Here is a 22,885-nt window from a genome sequence, read left to right as displayed (position 1 = left end):
CTGTGTGCTGAGTGTGTTTCACTAATTCACGGATTGGGATAAATGCAGAGACCAAATTTCCCTCACGGGATCAAAAGAGTATATATACTTATATACATCTGAGTCCGCAACAACTAAGACTTCAATCTCAACCAGGCCAAGTGTGCTGTGGATAGTCATCTGCTTGATGGTGTGTGGCATCAACGTAAATAACACAATAACATGACAGCTGTAGTATATAGCTTAAAATATAGTTTGATTACGTATTGATTTTTTAAGATAAAATTTCAGTAAAGATTAATATGTGATTACAGTGTACGTTAACAATACTGTGGACTGTTAGCCTGACGAGCCAGACCCACATTAAAATGTAGGGTCTGGGCACTCACCGTTCGCAGTGCTCAGTCCGAGGGGCGGGATAATCGGTTGTTCAAATCGGTTCAAATTTCCTCTGCACGCAATAGGACAGCGCTATGAGTCCCATGCGTTTCCCACCAGCGGAGCTAGTTGGCTAGTTCAAACTTTTGCCAACTTAATATAAGCTTATAGCAATAAAAGCTTAACTCGTGTCACACTGTTCGCCAGCAACATCTATCTTATTTGTTTTCAAATAGCAGGAAATTCAAGCCAAACCGTTGCAACTCTGCCATCAATCATTATGTTAAGCCCGCCTAACGACTCTATACACGATTTGATTGGCCTGATAGAAGTTTAATTTTTCGAGCTCACAAGCCGGAGAGTTGCTAGACTAGCCCTGGCAGCAAATGTAATTTGCTGCCGCTAGGGTGCGTCTAGATTTCTAGGCTAGTGGGCTGTGACATTCTGGAAAATGCATTGTGAGTTGGTCGTAGCTCTGAACTGAGTAAAAAGTACAAGAGTTAACTTTTTAATGCACTGAATAGTCAAATACCACCAAAAACAGTAAAATAATAACACTAAATTGAGGAAAATTGACTCAGGAAAAACAGCTCTATCAAAAAGGTAACTTGTACCCTTTTCAAAGAGGGACCAAATGTTATCTGGCATAGAGTAAAAAAAATCCTCAATTCCAGTAATTTTTACTCAGGCAAATTTCCTGTGTATCAGAAATAATGCCCATTCCTGCTGTAATAACATCAAATACAGCGCATCAACGGTGACCCTCACACACCTCCTCAGGCACCAACGTAACGTTGACCAACGAGCCTGAGGCTCAGATTCCAACTATGCTGTTCAGCGCCTGACAGTCATTGCTAAGGTGATATTTGTTTTGCAGCAAATGCAGTGTAACTAATACCAACTTTTATTTGTCTATACATTTCTCCATGCTTCAGTCAGTCATTTTAACAGGACATAGGCCCTACCCTACAGCAATTTGTGAGGGAATTTTCATTCATCTTTCAGGCGACCGACATATTGTCTCCCACATGCAAAATGGTTAGTGTTAATGCTAATTGCACTGGCAACTGTAGTTTTCTCTCATGGGAACTATCTGCAAACCTGATGGGACAGCAACCGGACAGGCATCGAGAGAATCACAGTCCGCCAGGGCAGTGGAACCCTCAACACAACTGTTGTGACCGGTGTGGAGGGACTGAATGTGACCCTTGCCATATGTGCTGCTCTGAGGAGGTGGAGCTGGTGGCTGTGGACACGGTGGGGAAATGTGGGTGTGGGGTGTCTTCTCCAGATCCAAAAGAGCCGTTACTGAAATGGACACTACTACTGCCCCTACTACTGTTCTAACTACTACCCCTACTTCCCATACTACTGCCCCAACTACTACCCCTAGTACTCCCCCTACTACTCAACTACTGTTCTACCTACTACCCCTAGTACTTCCCCTACCACTCAACTACTGTTCTACCTACTTCCCCTACTACTGCCACTACAACTGTTCCAACTACTGCATCAAGTATTACCCTTAGTACTGCCCCAACTACGGCCCCCACTACTTCTGCCCCAAGCTCTGGTGGGGAGAACTCTCTGGCTTCACCTCTGTCATTCTTGTTCAGTCCGATTCCTTTCTCCCTTATAAAAATCCTATCACACTAGGCAACACTGCAAACGCATTGTCACATGTCTCAAACTGTTACCAATTAGCGATTGTTTAATGAATTAATACCAATTTTAATCATATCAAAGAACAGCAAATCAATGTTATTTTCATGCTATATCATTATGTAATAAAGATCTACCACTTAAAATGTAGCCTACATGAAATCTGTTGAACTTCTAATAAACTCATGGGTGGTGGTTAAGACATGTTTTTTTCTTGTATAACTGCAAAGCATATGATCAATGAAGACAATGTCTGTAGTAATTAGATGGTACATTTTTATTGACTTTATACAAACAATATCACTAGTGAACGCTAATTCAACTGTGTATTCAGGTGATCTACACTGCCTTATCACAAGTCTTTGGGATTAAATGGAAAATAAGTGAAAAAGAGTATACGTAGAAACAGTAAACATCCCTTGCACCATGCCTGGCATTCAAGTTGTCTGGTATTCTTCAAGAGGTAGTCAATGGTGGAAAATAGCTAGATAAGTCTGATATCGTTAAGACGTCTACAAAAATCATATAATGTATGCATAATGCATATAGCCTAATTATTGATTATCAAAGAGTTATTATTTCACACATTCACGTACGGATAACATAAAAGAGTGATTTGGGTAACTTTTCTATTTTCCACCACAGTATAGACCAGGGGTGGCTAACCAGTCCAGCATCAAGAGGCAAAAAAAAATTCACACAACTTAAAAGAGCCACACAACAAAAAAGATGCCCACACTACAACATCGACTTAGGCCTATAGGCTGCAGTTTAAATAGGCAGTTGGCAGATGCTACAAATGATCATTTTCAGGAATGAGTAGCAAGCAACAAAGATAATCTGACACACATCACAAATTTCCCCTCACTGAATGACTTATTAGCATGAGCAATGCTTCAATGTAACAACTGATATGATGCCAATGTGACCATCAAATGTTCCGTCGAGTGTTCAGTAGCTATATTTTTTAAAAATACACAAAAAGAAAATGAGTCTGCTTCTCTGACTGACGTCTATATAACCTACCTTTACCTTGTACTTGCAAAAGTCAGTGCCTTTGGAAAATGTTCAAGGTTGAAGCTTTATGCATCAGTTAAATCTGGCATACCGTACCAAACTAAAACACATTTTTTAACGGTGTAATTTTGGTTACGTTGACATATCAACCAGACGGATTATGCTACAAAAAGATAAATCCTCCTTTTGAATGTCCCGTGTTCGTCCTCCTATTTGCGCTTAGCTTCAGGGTTTTCCTGATTGCAACAGTAGCATTACACCTGGCTAAAGAAACAAACGTGTCTGCTTCTTTTTTCCTATCCATAACATGACGGTAAAATTATTTTAATGTAAACATTGCAGCCTAACTATGAGTACTATCAAATTATGATAAGCATTTTCATTTACCAGAAATATAGGCTATTTCAAAAAATAAAAAACTCTAAGGCCAAGGAGAAGTGGGAACATCAGTTGAGCTGCCGCGAGCCGCACGAGAGAAGGTAAAGAGCCGCAGGTTCGCCACCCCTGGTATAGACAATTAAAATGTGCCAGTAGTTATATCCAAATTTACTTCACGCTACATCTCAGACCTTCTGAAATACTTCTTCACAACCTAATGAATTGACTAGAATTTCAAGTTGAATGAAATCAGTGTCATGGCCTCATTCTCTAGGCTGGCTCCCAGGAGTTTCTCCATTTCGCACCACTGAAAAACAAGTCACACAATTCATCTAAAACTTTAAACGTTTTATTTTTCCAGGACACATTCCTTTCACCTACCTTTGTCTATAAATCTATAATCGCTGCATGTCAGTCTGTTTTACCATGTTTAAATAGTTGGTTACTTACATAGAATAGGTATTATCTATCTATAAACCATTCTGTGAGTTGCACAGTTTTGAAAACAAATGTTAAGGGTTGTTTTAAGGACATGTTAGTGCATGCCTGTACCCAGCCAGTCAACATCGTCAACATTTCTGTGTCCACCACTCTAGTTTATCCAAAATAAACCAGAAAAGGAACTCAAAGTGCTAAATACCAGAATTATCCTTCAACAATAACTGACAGACATTACAGACATAATACACACATTCCTGGCTTTATAGATAGATAATTCCTATTCTATGTAAGTAACCAACTATTTAAACATGGTAAACTAACTGGAGACTCGGTTAACATGAATCTAAAGGCTTGCCTCAGATGAGAACAGGAGCAATGCACTGGAGGAAACCAATCAGTTTGCCTTCCTTAATGGTGATTATAATAAGGACTGGGAATACTGTGTAATGGTGAGATTAATCACCACAGGTCCGTGATTCACCAGGCTACCAAGCAATTAAGATTGTAATGAAAATACTATACAGTACACAATGCACAGTGCATCCTGTCAGAAGTGTCATTCTCTAAATGAGTATGATTGGTTAGAACACCACATTCACAATCTTGCATAACCCAGCACATGCAAAGTACACCTACCATGAAGAACACGGCAACCATTTCACCTTCACTACCTCTTGACCCTGAGGAAATTCAAAACATAAACCATGGTGAGGTCAATAGCACTGACATATAAAGATAGATATTGTAGGTTTGTATTAAGCATTGATAATCGGTGTTATGTTTATCTTACATCAGCTGTAGTTCGTCTCTGCAGAATTTCTTCAAAGGGATAAAGGGCACCATTCACATCATGTTTGCACTCTGAAACAGAAAATGTTGTATGAAAATCTTCACTTGAAGCAAAAGAAAAACTACAAATCAGATCCTCCAAATGAAAAAGTACTTACTGTACAGTTGATGGAACTGCCAATCACATTTTCAGCTATACAGGAACTACTATTACTAGCCCAAGCTTTCATTACAAAATTTACCTGGATCAGTCATCCTTCGTTTTTTTCTTGGAATCTTCTCACTCTTCTCTGCAGAGCTTCTTTTTAATGATGCGTCTTCTTTACCTTGTTGATTTGTGTCTCCTGATTTCACCCTGGCTTTAGAATTTGCTTTCTTTCTCTTGACTGCAGTGGATTTCACCTCCATGTCAGAGGGATTTTCAGTCTCAGATTCAGAAGACACACAGTGACTTGTAGTCTCCTCTGCAGTTGTGACCACTGAAGGGTTCTCTGCTTTTGGTGACAGTAGACCGTTTGTTCCAGGTGGATCCATACATGGAGAGCTGTCCAGCTCATCTAAAGTGTCATGACTTCTGCCACTGGTGTCCACCACAGCTGAACGGCTCCTGAGATGAAGGGTTATGCCTGGTGCTGACAGACTCTCCGGGCTCAGACCCGCAGACCGACCACGACGTCTACCAGCTGCAGGGGTGGCTTCGTTGGACTTTGGAGTGCCACTGACCACCCGATCCTGCCTGGCACCTGAAGAGCTAGAGCAAGGTTCTGCTGTGGTGGAAGGGTCCTCTGTGGCCATGCTGGAGCAGGTTGTTTCCTGGTCCGTTTGATGACGCGGCTGCCCCCCCATAGGAGGGAACTGGCTCTTAGCGCCCTCTGTTGGCCAGACTGAAGCTCTCGGCAGTTCCTCATCAGCTCTGACCAGGGGCTCCTGTGGAGCAGAGGAGGAGTGGGCATCTGGGGAGAAGCTTGCAGAGCTGAACTCCAGGCACTCTGTTGGTTTTCATGGAGAGGGAGGAGAGGGGGGGGGGGGAGAGAGAAAATAGGTTAACATCAAATGGCTTGACATAAAATCTCTACACAACTGAACACTAATTTTATGTTACAGATGTTTATGTAACACTCATTGCATTGTAGGACATTTATCTCACACACATCTAAATACTAGAGGATTCAGTGGCGGTTCTACACAAAGGCCTAGGGAGGACCCCCCCCCCAAAAAAAACACCCAACGTTCTACGCGGGTAAATTAGAGCGGCACTCGTGTGGTGCTGCTCGGTGAATGAGAGCTCAGAAACTACTCTTGGAGAGAGGAGCTACGATTTCTCCTGTTGCAAGAGTCGAAGGTAAGCAAATCTCGTATGTGATTTGTTGTTTTTGCACATAACCGTGTTACTGTTGTTCATTACACTGATAATGAACTCAAGTTTGTAAATGTCTGGTCTCAAAACATGTTCATATAATTCACATAATCATATCTTAGCAAACTAATCGAAGCAGAAACGAATATCCAAATGTCAGTATCCTTGCTCTACACAATGTTGTGATGTTAACCACGTAACTTCATCCATCTTGGCAGTTGCATTGCGATAACAAATACATTTGAGTAAAGTAGTGATTAACAGTAAACTATCTGCAAGACATGTGTTAAGTAGGGAGGGCTAGCAACGAAATGCATGATCCTACGTTTTTTGTTTTCTTCTTGTAATCATGAAATGAGGAAGGGACATAGCGTCCTTTTTTGCCCCAATAAACAAAAAAGAGAGAGAAACAGCAGTGAGAAACAAATCAAGGAGCAGGAAGAGGGAGAGCCAGAGTCGTCGGTGGAGGTTGGAGAGAGGGCATGTGATGCAAGTCAGGGCTCTGACACAGAGAGGGAAAATCCAGAGGGTGAGGAGCATGAAGATGGAGAGGAAACATAAAGGGACAGAGAGAGGAACAGCCAGCAAATAGATCAAGTACTGCATCATCAGGTTTGTGAAGAAGGGTCTTCTTACTATTTGCAAAGCAGTGCAATTACAATTTCATTGTAGGCCTACTGTGTGTCCTTAAAATGGTGATTTCTGCTGTAAATTCTTTTTTTGTGTTAATATGGCTCTAACGTTTCTTTTTTTAAAGTAAATACTTGGCTTACATTTTGAAATACATGCAGATATACATGCATTATGCATAAGTGAATACATGTTGTAGTTGTGCCCTATGTTTACCTATGTTTACTGTACATCTTTCTAGGATATCAGCAAGTCCAAGAATGATGTACCAGTACAGCCCAACTTGAATATATTCCTAACCACTTTGATGGGGGACAGAAGAAGCTTTAGGCCAAACTGGTATAATCTTCATCCATGGCTTGAGTATTCTGTCATGATGGACTCTACATATTGCTAGACATTTTAGCACACCAAATGCCCCAGTTGAACTGGTTTGTTTTATTGAGCCATACAGGGAGGTTTTCTTTGAGCTAGACTGTGCAAGATTGCTGTAACCCTTCCTGTAAGCCTCTGTTGCTGTAGTGTAGTGTATCTATATTTCATTAAAATTCAATTGATCCAGAATTGTGCCAATTCAAATACTAAAGTATGGACTCAACTGTGGAATTGACATCCTATACTGTATTTTTCTTCATTTTGTATGACCCTACCTCCCTTGCACCTGCACTCACTCTTGTACAAAATAAATGTATACATGATTTTAAAGTGAAATAATGTTTATAATCTTTAAATATCATTTGTTGCCATTTTTTAATGTGCCCCTCTGGTTAAACACTGGCCCCTCCTTGGCTCCCGTAGTACAATTTGTCTAGAACCGCCACTGAGAGGATTCCTGCACAATTATGTGCAAAACTATGTGTTTGAAATTCTGACAAATACTGACAACGTCACGGCACTTTCCAAATCAATCAAATCCAACTGATTAGAAGAAAGGAAAATAGATCAATTTGGTGGGGTTTTTGTTTCCATTCCACTCCCTATATGATGCCCATTTTCACAAATGCAAATTCACAGAATTCAATTCAAAGCATTCCTATGAGGTACTTACGCTTTTTGAACTCCTGCCATGAAGGAAATTCTCTAAGCCGCACTTTTATTTTATGTTTTCTAGTGAACCCCATAGCATTTACATCATCTTCAGTATGAGGGACCAGAGGGGAACTTGTGTGCTGTGCTGAAGAGGAGATGGAGATCGTCCTACCAGCGGGCTGGCTTTGCTGTTGATCGATGGTATGGAAGGCCTGATCTGACTTCAGTGGAGAACCGCTGACTATCCCATCCTGCCTCGGACCGGTAGATTCCTCTGTGGGCTTGCTGGAACTAGGTTTTGCTGTGGCGGTGGAGCAGGTTGTTTCCTGGTCCGTGTGATGGTGCAGCTGCCCTACAGCAGGGAACTGACTCTCGGCGCCCTCTGCTGGCCAGACTGGAGCTCTCGGCAGCTCCTCATCAGCTCTGACCAGGGGCTCCTGTGGAGCGTCCGGCACACTGTTCAACTCCAGCTGGTACTCTGCAGATCCACAACACATGTAGAAGGAAGACAGATAAAAGTGTACAAGAAAGTGGGAAAAGAAACTTCCGTGAATTAAGCAATGACTAGCCAACACCTCAAGATGGACATCAGCATCATGTTTATAGACAAGCAAAGGATTTGTGTACAATACAAAGATCAACAAAGTTTTTTCCTGTTGGGATTGCCAGCAGGCTATCAGAGATGAATTTTCATAATTTCTTCTATTATTTCTACTATTTAGAGGAAGACTGTGGCCATTACACACAGAAGTTGTTATCATGATGTTTGTAGTCTTAGGAACCGTATTAGTAACTTAAGACACATTGTGTGTAGTCCTCTACAACAGTATTTCATGAAAAACAGTGCACCAGAAAAGCTAAGATCAAATAGCCTGGTTTGCACAATAAAGTCCAAAATGTGTAGGTTCACTTTTAACAAAGCATCTACATCACAACATGCATTTCAATTAAAAATATTATCGCTTTTTCGAATATACATTGCAAAATGTTATTTTTCTTTCTGGCTATGAAATTAATTTGCAATATACACAAGCAAATGCTTAATATTTCACTTCACTGTCTTTTTTCACTAGAGAGATTGCATTGGTGTTATAGGTATGGGATTTCACACAACGGCCATTCAACAATCAAGCCTATTGAATGTCAAATACAAAATCACTAACACATCAACCTTTGTGGGCAAAAAACATCACCAACAGAACTGCCTTCAATAGCATTTTACTGAGGTTTTAAAACAGACACCTTCCTTCATGGGTGTTTCATTGAATTAGGCCCACAACACCTCCAGAAGGCTCCATAGTGGTATCTGACGTCCCAGACCAACCCACCACCAGACTAATGATGGGTTCTCTCCCAACAAATACCGACAGATTCTTCAGATTCGCAGCCCTTGATGCGGGCTCCAACAAATACCAACAAACTCTTCAGTCAATCCTCTTCGTTGCTGTGGCTGTTTATGATCCAATCAGCAACAAACAAAAACATAACCTTGATGAGAGCACCAAAAGTACCAACAAACTCTTCAGTCAATTATTTATGTAAAACTATTCAGTAAAATTATTTGTGCATACTGTTGGTACAGGAGAAACATTATTTCATTCTTTGTTGTACATAAAATAAAAAGTTCAATTAAAACAATCTTCAATCTTAATTTTAAAATGACCCTGACAAATGACAGTTATTCACATACAGTATATGTAGTCTACTGTCCTTACCAGGTGGCTGCACCATTGTTTCTGCATTCATTGGTTCCTCTGCTTTCATCACCACACACTCCAGCGCAAACTCCACAGTCTAAGAAGTTGTTTAATTTGAGAGAAGTTATATTTCATAAGAGATACTTAATTAAATAAGTTCTAGTCATAACATTATAAGTAACATTTACACTTAATGATGGCAGTCAAGCCTGTGTAATATGCCCACCTCTGTGCTCTCTGGGACTGGCTGTCCATGGAACAGGGCGCTTTCCAAAAAACGCTGTTCTGGCTCCACTTTGAGGACCGGCAGGTTGTCGCACACATCCTGAGTACACAATTGCTCCATCTCCTTCAGTCTGTGTGTGAGGGCTGCCACTTCCTTCCTCCTCTGTATTAACTCAGCTTCTGCTCCCATGTACATTTCATCAAATATGGAGACAATTCCTGATGTCGTTTTCACCATCAAAGACTCCATGAGAGACAGAATCTTTCTCCGGAATAGGGCAGCCCCAGATGTAAACTCTTCCTGGAATCTGATGGGTTCATAGTTTTCTTGAGGTGTTGCTGATTTGTTCTGCTTGGACTATTATAACACACAATAAAATGTCATTAAATGTCAGACCCATTTGTTTACACCTCACTAGCCATTACAGAATTCTCCAGACAATGCCTAACTTTTGCATTTAGATGTCTACCTTTCCATTCATTTTCAGTCCACATCAATGGAAAAGAGATGCAAAAAATGAGTTTAGGTATTACGTAGTCTAACATATTCGGTAGGCTACATTTTGACAAGAAGCAAAATAAAGACTACAGCCTATCAGTTTGCAGACCTGAATTCGACCAGGGCAGCTAATAAATGTTTTGCAGCAATTTCAGGTCTCAAGAGATTGCAGATTTCACATCCACAGTCTTGCTCGCAAAGAGACTAGGCCTATACAGTACATGTTCAAGAAGCCAGTCTGGGTTTCCATTCTTCGACTAAGAAACCCTGACTGGAAATACTTGAAATTTACATTAAAAATAAGCCTACACAAAAACATCGATCACATAATTCTCAAATCGCATGCAGGCTATACGAATAGGGTTGATGGAAACACATTGTATTATCCTAGCCTACCTGTGTCCGAAACGTTGACCTAACGACCTAATGTTTGATACCACAACTCCTCCCTCAACAAGGACTGTAATTCACATAACACGGTAGCCTGGCTAACGCCTCATCTCATTGAGATGGGGTCTGGGGGTACTTCATTACCCACAATCCTGAACAATCCCACAGTGATGCCTAGTGTTAATTTTGTCACCTATTTTTAATTTAATCTTAGTCTTGTGGTGAAATGTCCTTTTTAGTCTTTGTCATATTTAGTCATTCAAATATAATTTTTGTTAGTCAAGTTTTAGTCGACTAAAAGTCTCCTCATTTTAGTCTAGTTTTAGTCAAAAGAAAACTAAAGGTATTTTAGTCAAGTTTTAGTCAGAACATTTTAGTCTTTTTTTTTAAAATAACAAATTATTTCAGTCAAATAGGGTTTCATACATCTCAATTTTCCAACAATATTGTGTGTCCACAGGGCTACTCGTCTGTTATAATTACTCATTCTGATTTTTTGTCAGTCAGTATGTTTACATGCACAGACAGTTATAGCTCGGCTAGGATTTGACCATAGACAGTAAAAGATTTGACTGGACCACGGTCATGATCTTCGTAGACCTCTCAAAGTCTGGTCCGAGGAATCCCAAGTGGTCCGTGAGCAGACGTGGTAAAATATAATATAGTTGAGTTGTTTGCAATATTGAACCATCTTGTATGTAAATCCAAACAGTTCTGCAACACTGCCTATGTAAGATATGCCAGTTTAAATCATATGAATGCTTTGACACAATAAGTAAAGTGCAAAGACAATAAGCAAGGTGGTTCAGTGAGTAGGCCTATTGTGTAGGCTAACATACTGTTGAAGTAGGTCTAATCTTTTTTTTTTTTTAGCTAGGTGGTCTGTGCGTTTCTTTTTTATTGGTTAAGTGGTCCTTTGTCTGAAAAAGTTGGAGAAACACTGTCGTAGACCCAAGTATTAATGTTTTACTCCGCCACGCTAGATGGCGATATGCGCCCAAACGCAACACATTCCTCTTACATCACATACATCTTAGCTAACTTGCTAGCGAACTTTCCATATTAGCTTACTTGCTAGTACACTTTGAATCATCAGTGTGACTAGTTAAATAGTTGACATTATTTGCTGAACATTTTCGTATGGGGGATGTTATTTCATATATGTATGAGAGAAGCTTCAACTTATGGGTATGTAGCGTTGTGGCATAAAGTTTAGGTAGTTAGCTTGCTAACTCTGGCAGAAATAATAATGCTAGTTAACATTAGCTAGGCTGTAGCCTTCATACTGTATGAGTCATATCAATCATTAACCTAGGAATACTTTCCGTGCATTTAATGAACATTTTGTGTAATAATTCCCGGCAAGTTAATAAACTAAATATGGTGGTCCAAGAGCAGACCATGCACCGGTCCATGCATCAGCCCGACTGAGCAGTGATGGCAGGGTACGAAGCACTGCACCATGTTGCTAACGTTAACGTTAACCGCTTTCACACACACACAATATAAAATACACAAAGATAAATATAAAATTCAATACCAAAACACTATTATTTACATGATTACTCCTGAAATAATTGCTATTAACTGCACATTCCCTATATTGAAATCACTGTTTGGCGGAGGTCTGAGTAAGTCACACATGTGCAAGTCACAAGCAAGTCTCAAGTCTGAACCTTCAAGTCTCAAGCAAGTCCAAGTCATTTTTTGTGACAGTCAAGCAAGTCAAGTCAAGTCATAGCTTGGGTCAAGCAAGTCAAATCAAGTCATAGCCAAATCATTGAAATTCATGATGATTTACCCATGTTTTCATTTTAAGCTACAATAGGCTAGTTATGAACTGCTGGAGTTTTATTTGTAACAAACAAATAGACATTGCATTCATTCAAGCCACATAGCCTACATCTGAACGGTTTATAGAATAAGATGAAATGTATACGAATAAAAATAAATGTATTTCAAGTAGACCTATTATAAAATAGCCTATTATTGTTTCAATATGCCTCAAATATTTAGCCTAAGCTACATCAAATCATGAAAATATATTCAAACAGTTCAAATTACACTTGTCCTGACCTGTCACATCTCCAGGGAACCAATAATGAATGAAAAAGTTAACTAATCAATCAATCAAACGCTGCCAACGACGTCACTGCCAAACTTTGACAAGCGTGACAGCGCAATGGGTTTTGGGAGGGTTTAGGATCGTCAATGCTATATCATATTATACATAAGCCTAACATGTGAAATAAACTGCTTTTCTATGCTGATTGCTGGCAGTTAGCTAGGCCTACTTACTGTTGTTAGCTACTAGGCTGTAACGTATGGAACGTGTTTAAGAGGGAGGGAGAAAGAGGGGCGCTTACTTTAGGTTACATTGGCAACATTCCGCTATATATCGAGATTAAACTTAGACAAGAAAATGTTTCACTTTGCCATTTCACACATTTTAGCCTAATATGGCATTAACTAAAAAGCATAATAGATTCAAAGCCAACTTTTAACATGCCTCAAATTTGACGTTAGGTTTCTAACACGACTAACTTCGGATAAAAAACAACGTGGTGATGGTTATGTCGCTATTTTGCACACTTGCAGACTGCTGTTCATTTCTCCTTTGACTTGTCAGATACATCATCTGTGAAGCCAAACATTATTATGTTTTGGTATAAACGTAGAGCCTTCCATATTTGCAAGTTAGCCTACCTCAGTCTGTCTCATTTGATCTGGCACTTGCTGTTGGTCTCGTCACTTGGTACAATGACAGGTTCGCTTGCGTGACACATGCAACAGCACCTAAGCAGATTTTCTAAAATCGTAAAGTTAACTCCTTAATATCTATGAAAAAAAATAAAAAGTCAAGTCATTTCAAGTCATTTGTCTCAAGTCTAAGTCAAGTCTCAAGTCATGAATAGCAAGTCAAAGTCAAGTCGAGTCTTTTATACATGGTGATCAAGCAAGTCTCAAGTCTTAAAAAAATGTGACTCGAGTCTGACTAGAGTCAAGTCATGTGACTCGAGTCACCTGTGTCTGCTGTTTGGAGGAAAAGGTTTGCGTGCTGTCGTCGGTTGGAAGTTGTTCAAATGGCAATTCGCGCGGTTGTGCCTTGCTATATATACTATTTCGGGGAGGCGCGGTGGTTTATTGGATGAGTAGTTCCTTTGCTCGGAAATGAAAATATGTACACAGTCTTGTAGGCTACCTTTTGACTTTTTCTGGATTTTCTCTTCATTTTTTCACTCAAAATGATATGTTGTATGCTTATGAGTTACGCCGTAGCTGGTTAGCCTAAGATATGCTCTAAAACTCATACGGATTTTTCTAAAACGTCAATGGGAGAAATGAATGGGAAACTTACTTCCGGCACCTAAGCTCTCTCGGAGGAGGGGTGGGACTGTGATGCTCTATTTGAAATGTGGTTTACGAATAGGGAGGGAAAGTGAAAACCAGCGCCCCAAGTGGTTGCGTTCCTATCGAAGAGCAGCTCCAATGTTAAGTCCCATAGACCTATTTAAAAAAAAATATTGTGAAGCCAAATCAGCGATGTTATCCACCAAAAATATTTTTCAGTGTCTATACAGTAACTGTGAAAATGTCAGACCCTATTTTGCCTTATTTAAGAAAATCGAAATTGCTCCTTTTGTTTCATAAACGAACTACAAAAGAAGTCACGTGACTTTACCCTTCGACGTTACTCACGGTAAGAGCCGTTTATTTATTTATCGTTGTGTCGTCATCGTCTTGCTGTCCCCCTCCGTTCTGTGATTGATTCCTTCGTTGAGGTGAAAATGAAGTCCATGGAATCCAGGCTGCCTAGCAGCGTAAATAAAATCGTGCGCATGAGGCAGCATGGGAAAACCATAGACTGTAAAAAATATGGACAAAGCGTCTGTGACGTCACCCATAGATTTTCTGAAGAACGGTTACGAAGCTGTTTATGGGCGGTATGGGCGGCGCCATCTTGGAAAGCCTTGGGAAATCCTAACCCTGCCTACCTCCTGGCCAATCCATATATGGGTAAAAGGGCGGGGCTTTGTATGAGATTGAGCAAGCCAGCCGGTGAACCCGCCTCGTCGTCAGCCGAGCAGCAGCCTCAGCTAAGCTATCTGTAGCGTTTGGCCTACAAGATGGACTGGCACAGACGTTGCTGTAACATTGCTGGTAAGTTCTGCTAACGTGAAGTTCATGTATGTTTCTTAATGCCATGTTCAGACACATTTTCATTTTGTATGCTGAAAGGTAATATTCGGGTGAACGGTTGAAAAGTTGAGAATGAAGAGTTGAGTTTGCAGATTCTAGCTTCTAGGGCTTTAACGTTAGCTATCCTTCCCTTGCTGAAGTTACGGTCAAATAACGTAGAGTAATTTAGCAGTTTTGTAGTAAATAGGATTGCAGTACATCATATATCCACTAGGTGGAAACCTACCTCCATGAGTAACTCACTTAGGGAGTATTCATATACCAGTGTTCTATGAGTTGGGTTCAGTTGAACGGTACGCGAAGTAATGAATGCCATGTTTCAGTAAAGTCACAGTAAGCTACAAGTCCTGTGCCTGCATCAGTTCTTATGTCAACAAAGATATTACAAGTTTAGCGTTACAGGTTCACCAACTCACGTAGAATAGCAGTTTACAGGTTCAGCAACTCATACTGACAAAAATTTATCTTTGCCTTTATTGTTTTGTGATTAACGTTACCCATCTCATATCCTCAGTGGCAGCCATCATTGTAACGTTAATTAATTTACGATAACATCAGCCAGCTCGCTGTATTCTGTCAACGTGTGGTGTGAATTGATAACAAAATCGTAGTAGGGTATTAGTTAACTTGTACATCATTAATTATTTTTGATTAACTCTAAATATCACGTTTTAAAATCGCTATATTGCTCTAAAGTTGTCAGTGGTAGTTTGGTCTAAGATGACATTGAAATTTCTCATCGGTGGCCATTTCACGATCCAGCGTTCATGTTCGGTTAGCTTGCCTTATTTCCCCTTCTTGTCAGGCTATTATCAAAACGTTAAATCCAGTTACAGTGTCCGGTGTTTGGCATAACAATGGCAATATTAGTGTACTTTGTCACTGAAGACCCATTTCAAATCGCACAATAGTACTACAGCATTGTACAACAACTGTACTTTTGTTGATTACAACAAGGTGAAGTGGTTTGGCTGGGGTGTGGTGATATCGAACCCATTGAGACTATACAGTACATTTCACTTCATGTCTATTGATGAACTGTTACACCTACCCTTTACTTATGCCAAACCCATTTCTGTTCTTTAAATATCAGAAAGCAAACTTACTGTTGATGGCACTGAACTTGAAAATGTTTATGGAACCTTTCTGAACTGCGAATTACATTAAAACTCATGCCAAACCAATTTGCCTGTGCTCTCAAAAACATTTATACAAATCCGTCAGCTTCAGTCAGTAGGTTGAATTGAAGACCCAGATGCAGAAGTAAAGGTGATTTTTTACTTGTATATCTTGAGCATTACAGGTAACCACTGAATTTGTGAAACTAAAATAACAAAAACTAATATGTACTAAGCTAGTACATAGTCAATACATATTAGATCACTTTAAAGACTGACAGATGCAAATGCTGTAAATAAAGGTAATCATCAAGGGGTCTGCTGGTGAACAAAGTCTTTGAAGTCAGAAGCTGCCACTGCTCAATGACTTGTGCCCCATCTGGAAGGATTTCAAAATGTTCCAGATCTGAAAACAGAAATATTGGTATATGTCACATCCTTGAACTTGAACAAGTACTCACAAATTAAGCTAAAAAATACTCCCAATATTTATAACGAACAAACTCACAGAACACTTAGCTGAATGGGGACAGGACAGGCGTATTCAACTATTGCACATGTCCTGTTTATGCAGGCAATAAGCAAAATCAAATTTGGTGTATTCAAAGTTATGTAGAATAACCATTTCTTGTGTTTTCAGTGGAACAGTGTAAGCTCATATCTACACCCTATTGAGGTAGTTATTAACAGTTAGGCCAAGGTCCAGTCAAACAATAGCCAGTCACTGATGCCATATTCTTTAATTATCCAATCTGTGTCCAACCAAAACCTGCTGATTTAAAGGCATAATACAACTACTTTTCATGTGATAATTATTGCACAGATGTGCCCTGGACTGCTTGCAATAAAAGGCCACTCTAAATGTCTGAAATGCATTCATGTTTGTTCAGTATGCTAACCATGTCTGGAATAGACAGCTAGGCCTATTGAATCCAGTAGGTTGCTCCATTTAAATGTATGAAAAATGTCAAAGTACCATGGAATCAGTGCTGAAGTGATGCTTCTGAGTCGACTGCACAGACGAGAAGTGAAGTTAGGAGTCCAGAGCCCTCTCCAGCACCCAGCCTGTCTGGATCACCTACAGGGAAACTTTGCATAGACAAGAAGTGTTGATTCAAATTTGTGTTTAACAAATAAACGGCATCAATAAGAGTTTCAGACGTCAGTTATAACTAACAACAGTTATGGTGACTAGCTAACGTCGCTCGTTATAAGCTCCATGTTCAACGTATAGTCATAGTGGTTCACAATTTTACCTCCACTAGCTAATGCTTCGGCTGAAGTTATCATCTGAATGAACGCTTTTTTATCTTAAATGTGACAACCCAAAGACTATATAAATTGACAACGGACTAAGCATTCCCACAGAGAGTATTTACAAAAGTTTTTTTGGCGAGAACACATGCTTTGTTGCCCCAGTATGTTTGTGAACTAACGTTAACGTTACAGCTGTCTGATCATTGACTCAAACACCTGGGCCTAATTTCCCGATAACGACGGAGACACGCTTTTAAGAGGGTTTTCTACGATTCATCTTACGATCGTTCGTTTGGTTTTTCCAACTGTTTCCCGAACATGCTCGTAGCGTGAACGCGCGCATGCACTGCTCTTAAGGGGAGCTGTCCACGTTAATAGTTCTGAAATATCCTCTGATTTGATGGTGATGTCAGGAGACTGCACGTCACAGCAATAGGCCTACCGTTTAAACTTCGGATCTACACATTAATTCACATCAATACGAAAATAGAAACACTTTGACATCAGCATGTAAGCATCCCAAGTAGGTTATACTTTTTCGCTGTGTCACAAGAACACGTTTGAAGATAAGAAAGAAGTCGAGTAAGAAAGTGAGGAAATGTGTAGGCTTAGATTTTGATGCAGTAGGCCTACAGACTAAACCACATGTTCCTTTCTCTGCTTGTACCCTTATAGGCCTAATAAAATATAGTCCTCACTTAGCAAAGATAATGGCAAACTATTCTGGCAACGTCTCATTTCATAACTTGATTGCATTTTTGTCCGCTTTTCATCACATTATTATGACCATTAAATTTAGGCTATGCTATTTTGCACGCTAAAATCTAATTCATCACAGGTAAACACAATAAAGAATGGGAACGTAAGTTGGATTATGTATTCTAAGTTGTAATTCCTCTGTATGTCCTGTTGGTGACCTCAGTGAGAATTACTGTTAAGACGCTCTTAGCCGGTAACGAGAGCACTCGAGACTACAAGTGTTTTCACGATGCTCTTAAGCTACGATGGTTTCGGGAAACAATCGGTAAATCTTAAGACGTTCGTAAGAGGGACTTTACGACGCTCTTAGGCTTAAGATGCTTTCGGGGAACTGGGCCCTGGCTAGTATGGCAAACCAAACGTTAAGCTAACTCACAACGGGAGCACAATGGTTTTCACTAACGTTACCTTTATTCACCCATACAAAAATGTGATATATGGCAATATATGAACATATATGTCAAATAACAGGGACTTATAATTTTACTTATATGGACATATATGTGATTCAAATATTTATGTCAAACATATATTCAAAGCTATATGTCCATACATGCATACAAAATATTTTAATTTCCCATATAAGATGCTATATATCTTCATATACTAGATCCAATTATTTGTTTTCCAAATATATGGAGAAGTTTATGTGTGAATATGTGACAGACTTATATGTAGTCTCTATGTATGGTGGCATACATATCCATACACTAGATTCCACTACTTATTTTCTAAATATATGGAGAACTTTATGTGTGAATATGTGGCAGACATATTTGTAGTCTCCATATATGGTGGCATACATATCCATACACTAGATTACATTACTTATTTTCCAAATGGAGAACAGTGTGAATATATTTGTTTATGTCTTGGCGTCACAGATAAGGTGTCGACTATGCTGCCTTATGTGTCAATGTTTTGTGTGGAGCGCTTTGGGTTGCACTATGTGCATGAAAAATGTGTGAAGCCAAAGCTACTTAAAATATAACGGATGCTTATCGCATCTTGATATGCGCATGCGCACACAGCAATACCCATCCCCCACCCTGGACTGACATTTGAACTCCAACCACGGTGACTTCAACCGTCACTTTTTGTCATGCATCCGACTGTGTAGCCTAAGCTGTATAAACTCTGCTGTCATCATATCCAAGGTAAGAAAGCCTTTAGTAAACAGGAATTAGTTATAAAATATTGTTTTTATAATGTAATGTTAACCAAATCCGTTTGTTAACAGTCTAACCATCATGTTAGAATTAGCTAACGTTAATGTTATCAATTAGCTATCGATAATGTTAGCGAGCTAATATTGCTAATGTTAGCGATGTTAGCTGTTAATGTTAACTTTTCCATTAACTAACTTTACCATTATGTGGAATATCTAGAATGGTAGTTAACATCATATCCAACAACAAGCCTGTCTGAGATGTCGTTATGAATATAAGTTTTAGTTTGAATGAAATATCAGGTGTGAGTAAGTTAGCTAACCTAGCTATAGCAGCTAACTTATATTTAAAGTGGCTGCTAATAACCATGCAGACTAACGAATGTTAGTAGGCCTAAATGGATCTTTAGTTTGTGAAGGGTAGTGTTAAGCCATCCTTACAACAGAAGACTTTGAAGATTTGGGAAAGATTCTTGAAAGATAGTCTTTTGAGTAAAGCTTGAATGGGGGGCATTAGTTAAAAGACTCCAATCTTTCAAGAATCTTTCCCAAATCTTGTCAAAGTATTCTGATGTATGGATCATTAGGCTACATGTTCTTCATCTCATAGCCCTTATTTAAGCTTACTTGTGCCAAGGTGTGTGTTTATTAAAGATGCATGTGAAGGTAGTAGTGCTTCAGTGATGGTCTTTTCATGTTATGTGTGTTTTACAGCATATTAATCTTCTCTGTTCCCTGTTTGCAGGTGGTGATTTGTGAGGACTGCTGCCCTGAGAACACGGAGTACATTCTGGATATGCCAAATCAATGTGTGCCACTTCCATAAAGGGGAAAAAAGTTTCTACCTGGAGAGTGTACTCACTGTTTGTGTGGAAAAACTAAACTTTAATAAAAGTTTAAACAAATATTTTGTGTGTTTTCTTTGGAACATCAACAATGTTATATTTCTGATACATATATTGTGACATATTTCTATAAATGTGACATAGCAGAACATTACATACATTTTGCAATATATTTACCTTATATGAGTGCAAATATATGTCCATAGACATATATTTGCAATATATTGGTATCCCTAGTATGTGTACAAATACATAACTTATCATATATTAACATATATGCAACTAACATATATTTGTAATATATTTGTATATCTGGGAAAATATATGTGACATATATAAAAACGGCCAATTTTGCTATATTTTGAAATATATTTGACATGTATGTGTATATATGTGACTTATATGTGTGAAGCATACATTGACATATACATAATATATGTGATTTACATATATTGCCATATATCACATTTTTGTATGGGCAAGTTAACTAAATGTATGTGTGTGCTTCAGTCATTCGGTCATCATTTTCGACATAAACTTATTTGAAATGATTTGACGCTAACGTAGCCTATAACGTTAGCTGCTACAGTGCCCACTAACATGGATGCTATAATGCTAACATCTACGTGAAATAGTAGTAGAATGTCACTTACCTGAAAAACTGAAGCGTAGTCTTCTTAAAGTGTCGGTTAGGCTTCAGTTAATAGCAGAGCAACCCATTTTATGTCAGATATTTGAATAAACATTTTCAGAAAGGATGTGGTGTGTAGGATCACAGCCAAGACATCAAATTTCGGAGTTTCCTCCACTCAGCTAGTGACGTCGTCTACTCGACGCCAGCCGTCAATCAAGTTGACCACGCCCTTAATTATTCATACATTTAATATCTAAATGCGATCTAAACTAACGAGTTAGAAAAAAAAATCACCCCCCTCACAGTTGTCAGGCACTCGGGAACTACCAAAAAATACAATAAAAGTCCATGGGACCAACCTGTAAAAGCATGAATTTATGCTGTGAAAACGGACATTTTAACATGGGGGTCTATGGACATTTGCTCCCTTTTGGGACCTGCCCCTAGCGGATTTTCGATGTATTGCAATTTTTCGCATTTCCGGGTAGGCTTCATTGTTCAAATTAGAATGTTGCCGCTTGGGGAAAACCCAGGCTAATAACACGGTGGATTGGAATATGGCTCAGCACCTTTTAGCCGAATTTTCATAAATGCGCTATGCAAATGATAATGTGCAGTTCAAGTTATCTGTAAACATGGCGGGACCCTAGCCCAAAATATAATGCTTCACCATCGTTGAGGTTTGTGACTCAGACTCACCTTCAGCTGTTTATAAATTGTGTTTGTCAAGTAGATGGTTCATTAAATTAGTTACCTCATTTCGCTTTGATTTTACTTCTGCACTGTATTGCAAATAGGCAAGCCATTCAGTTGTCCATTCGCATCTCATTAAGCCAAAATACGCCCAGACTGCAGACTTGTTACACGGCTGAAAAATCTCTTGCACAACATTTTCCTAGATCATTGCAATAACAACGCTATAAACTTCACGCCTGCGTGGTTTGAATTAGTGCTGCTACTAACTACTAATTTTGTAATGACTAATCTTTCGACAAATTTTTCGATTAGTCGACTATCTAAACGACTAATTTTAAAAGAAAAATCATGTGTTTGTTATTTTTGTTGTGTCCATTTTATTTTGAACTCAACTGAATGGCCAAAACATAAAATGCCTCCTGTGCCATAAACAATATAAATAACTTCAATGTTACAAAATAAAAAATACAATATAAATAACTTAAATATTACCGTTAATTTACATACTATTATTTCTGTGGGCGCAACTTCAACAACTCCTGTGTGTTTCCTTTTCAGGTGTTCGTGCATCGCGGTTGTGCTCCCGTGATAAGCAAGTGAAGTTTGACAGAGTGTACAGACCACTCTTTTGTTACCAGTTGGCCTGAAATACTCCCATACTTTCGAAGGTTTTGGTCTAGAGCTAATTCTCGGACTTGATTCGGAGGACTCTGCCTCCGCCATTTTTCATCAAAGCATACAAGCATGCAGTGACGGCGGAAGGAAGGAGTTAAGCATTTTGAGACGAGACCATAGACAAAAGAAATGGACGAACAGACTCCGTCGTTTTCGATGGGAGGGCACTGACACAAATTGAACGTTTTTTTAGTTGGTCCCCCATCGTACTGCGCAGACTCGCAGTTTTAACTTCGTGATAGCCTTTGAACTGAATCTTGTAACTCAGATGGTTCACACAGAAATTTTTGCACTTCCTTCGCCTTCAGAGTCATCAAAACATTTATTTATGTATTATTATATCATCCTCACAAGTGATATCAAGTCGTGTTAATGCAGTGGCGTAGCGTAGCTGTGCTGGTCCCCGTTGCAAGCATTTTCATTGGGCCCCCCCTCCAACACCAACCCCACCCCCCGCGACACAAACACCCACACACAAAATGTCATGTGTGTGATGGAGATTCAAATGGATGGATCAGAGAGAGCCATGGTCAGTGGCTACCTGACTAATCATCGCTACCACCTGTTAAACTGAATTCCCCCAACTTTCGAAACCGAAACGCATATAACGTATAGCCATAGAATAATTAAAATAGCCATCAAGGAGAACAACTCATACGCGTGGCGCCTAGCCTAAACAGTGTGTCGCAGCGGTCAGCCTTCCACAAAAAGGTCACAGCACCTCACATGCCTACTTCATAAAAAAGCAACCTACTCACCCATTAGAAGTTCACTCTGCGGCCCTTCTGTTCAGCAAGTCAACTGCCTGGCCCTGCTGTTCTCTATGGAGACTATGGTCGAGTACTCAATCGTTCTTGTCCATATGCTAGCCTACTCCTTAGGTAGGATTTTTAACGTCAGCACTGCTAGCATCAACGCCAGCAGCAACATTCGAGGTGTTTTAGTGTTCAGTTTCATTCATTTGGATTTAGTCTCCTCCAGTTCTTGCCTTTCTTTTTCTCTTCTGTGTGCCACTTTTATGCTTACTAATTGCTGATTGCATTGCTGATTATAACACACCAA

The 22,885-nt window shown here is 39.4% G+C and overlaps 1 protein-coding gene and 1 long non-coding RNA gene across 2 annotated transcripts; both read right to left on the bottom strand.

The window, feature by feature from the left end:
- Positions 1-2,297: 2,297 nt before the first annotated feature.
- Positions 2,298-21,743, bottom strand: LOC121712075 (aggrecan core protein-like). Its single transcript, XM_042096056.1, has 8 exons — positions 21,641-21,743; positions 9,584-9,940; positions 9,376-9,454; positions 7,833-8,138; positions 4,887-5,633; positions 4,646-4,716; positions 4,492-4,535; positions 2,298-3,721 (listed from the first exon to the last, which is right to left on the bottom strand). The coding sequence occupies exons 1-8, from the start codon at positions 21,716-21,718 to the stop codon at positions 3,685-3,687; spliced, it is 1,719 nt and encodes a 572-aa protein (XP_041951990.1). The 5' UTR covers positions 21,719-21,743; the 3' UTR covers positions 2,298-3,684.
- LOC121712561 lies at positions 15,936-17,089 on the bottom strand. The gene is made up of 2 exons (XR_006032634.1): positions 16,766-17,089; positions 15,936-16,195 (listed from the first exon to the last, which is right to left on the bottom strand). It is a non-coding gene; the product is annotated as an uncharacterized LOC121712561 (long non-coding RNA).
- Positions 21,744-22,885: the final 1,142 nt, after the last annotated feature.

This window comes from Alosa sapidissima, chromosome 1, assembly GCF_018492685.1.
Source record: "Alosa sapidissima isolate fAloSap1 chromosome 1, fAloSap1.pri, whole genome shotgun sequence".
In the NCBI taxonomy this organism is placed as follows: domain Eukaryota; kingdom Metazoa; phylum Chordata; class Actinopteri; order Clupeiformes; family Clupeidae; genus Alosa; species Alosa sapidissima.
This window is presented reverse-complemented; position numbering and strand designations above follow the sequence as displayed.

Coding starts and splice junctions, on each gene's coding strand:
- LOC121712075 (XM_042096056.1), bottom strand. CDS start 21,718: ATGCACGAACACCTGAAAAGGAAACACACAGGAGTTGTTGAAGTTGCG. Junction 9,455..9,583: donor CAGTCCCAGAGAGCACAGAG/GTGGGCATATTA, acceptor ACAACTTCTTAG/ACTGTGGAGTTTGCGCTGGA. Junction 3,722..4,491: donor TGGTTGCCGTGTTCTTCATG/GTAGGTGTACTT, acceptor CTTGTTTTTCAG/TGGTGCGAAATGGAGAAACT.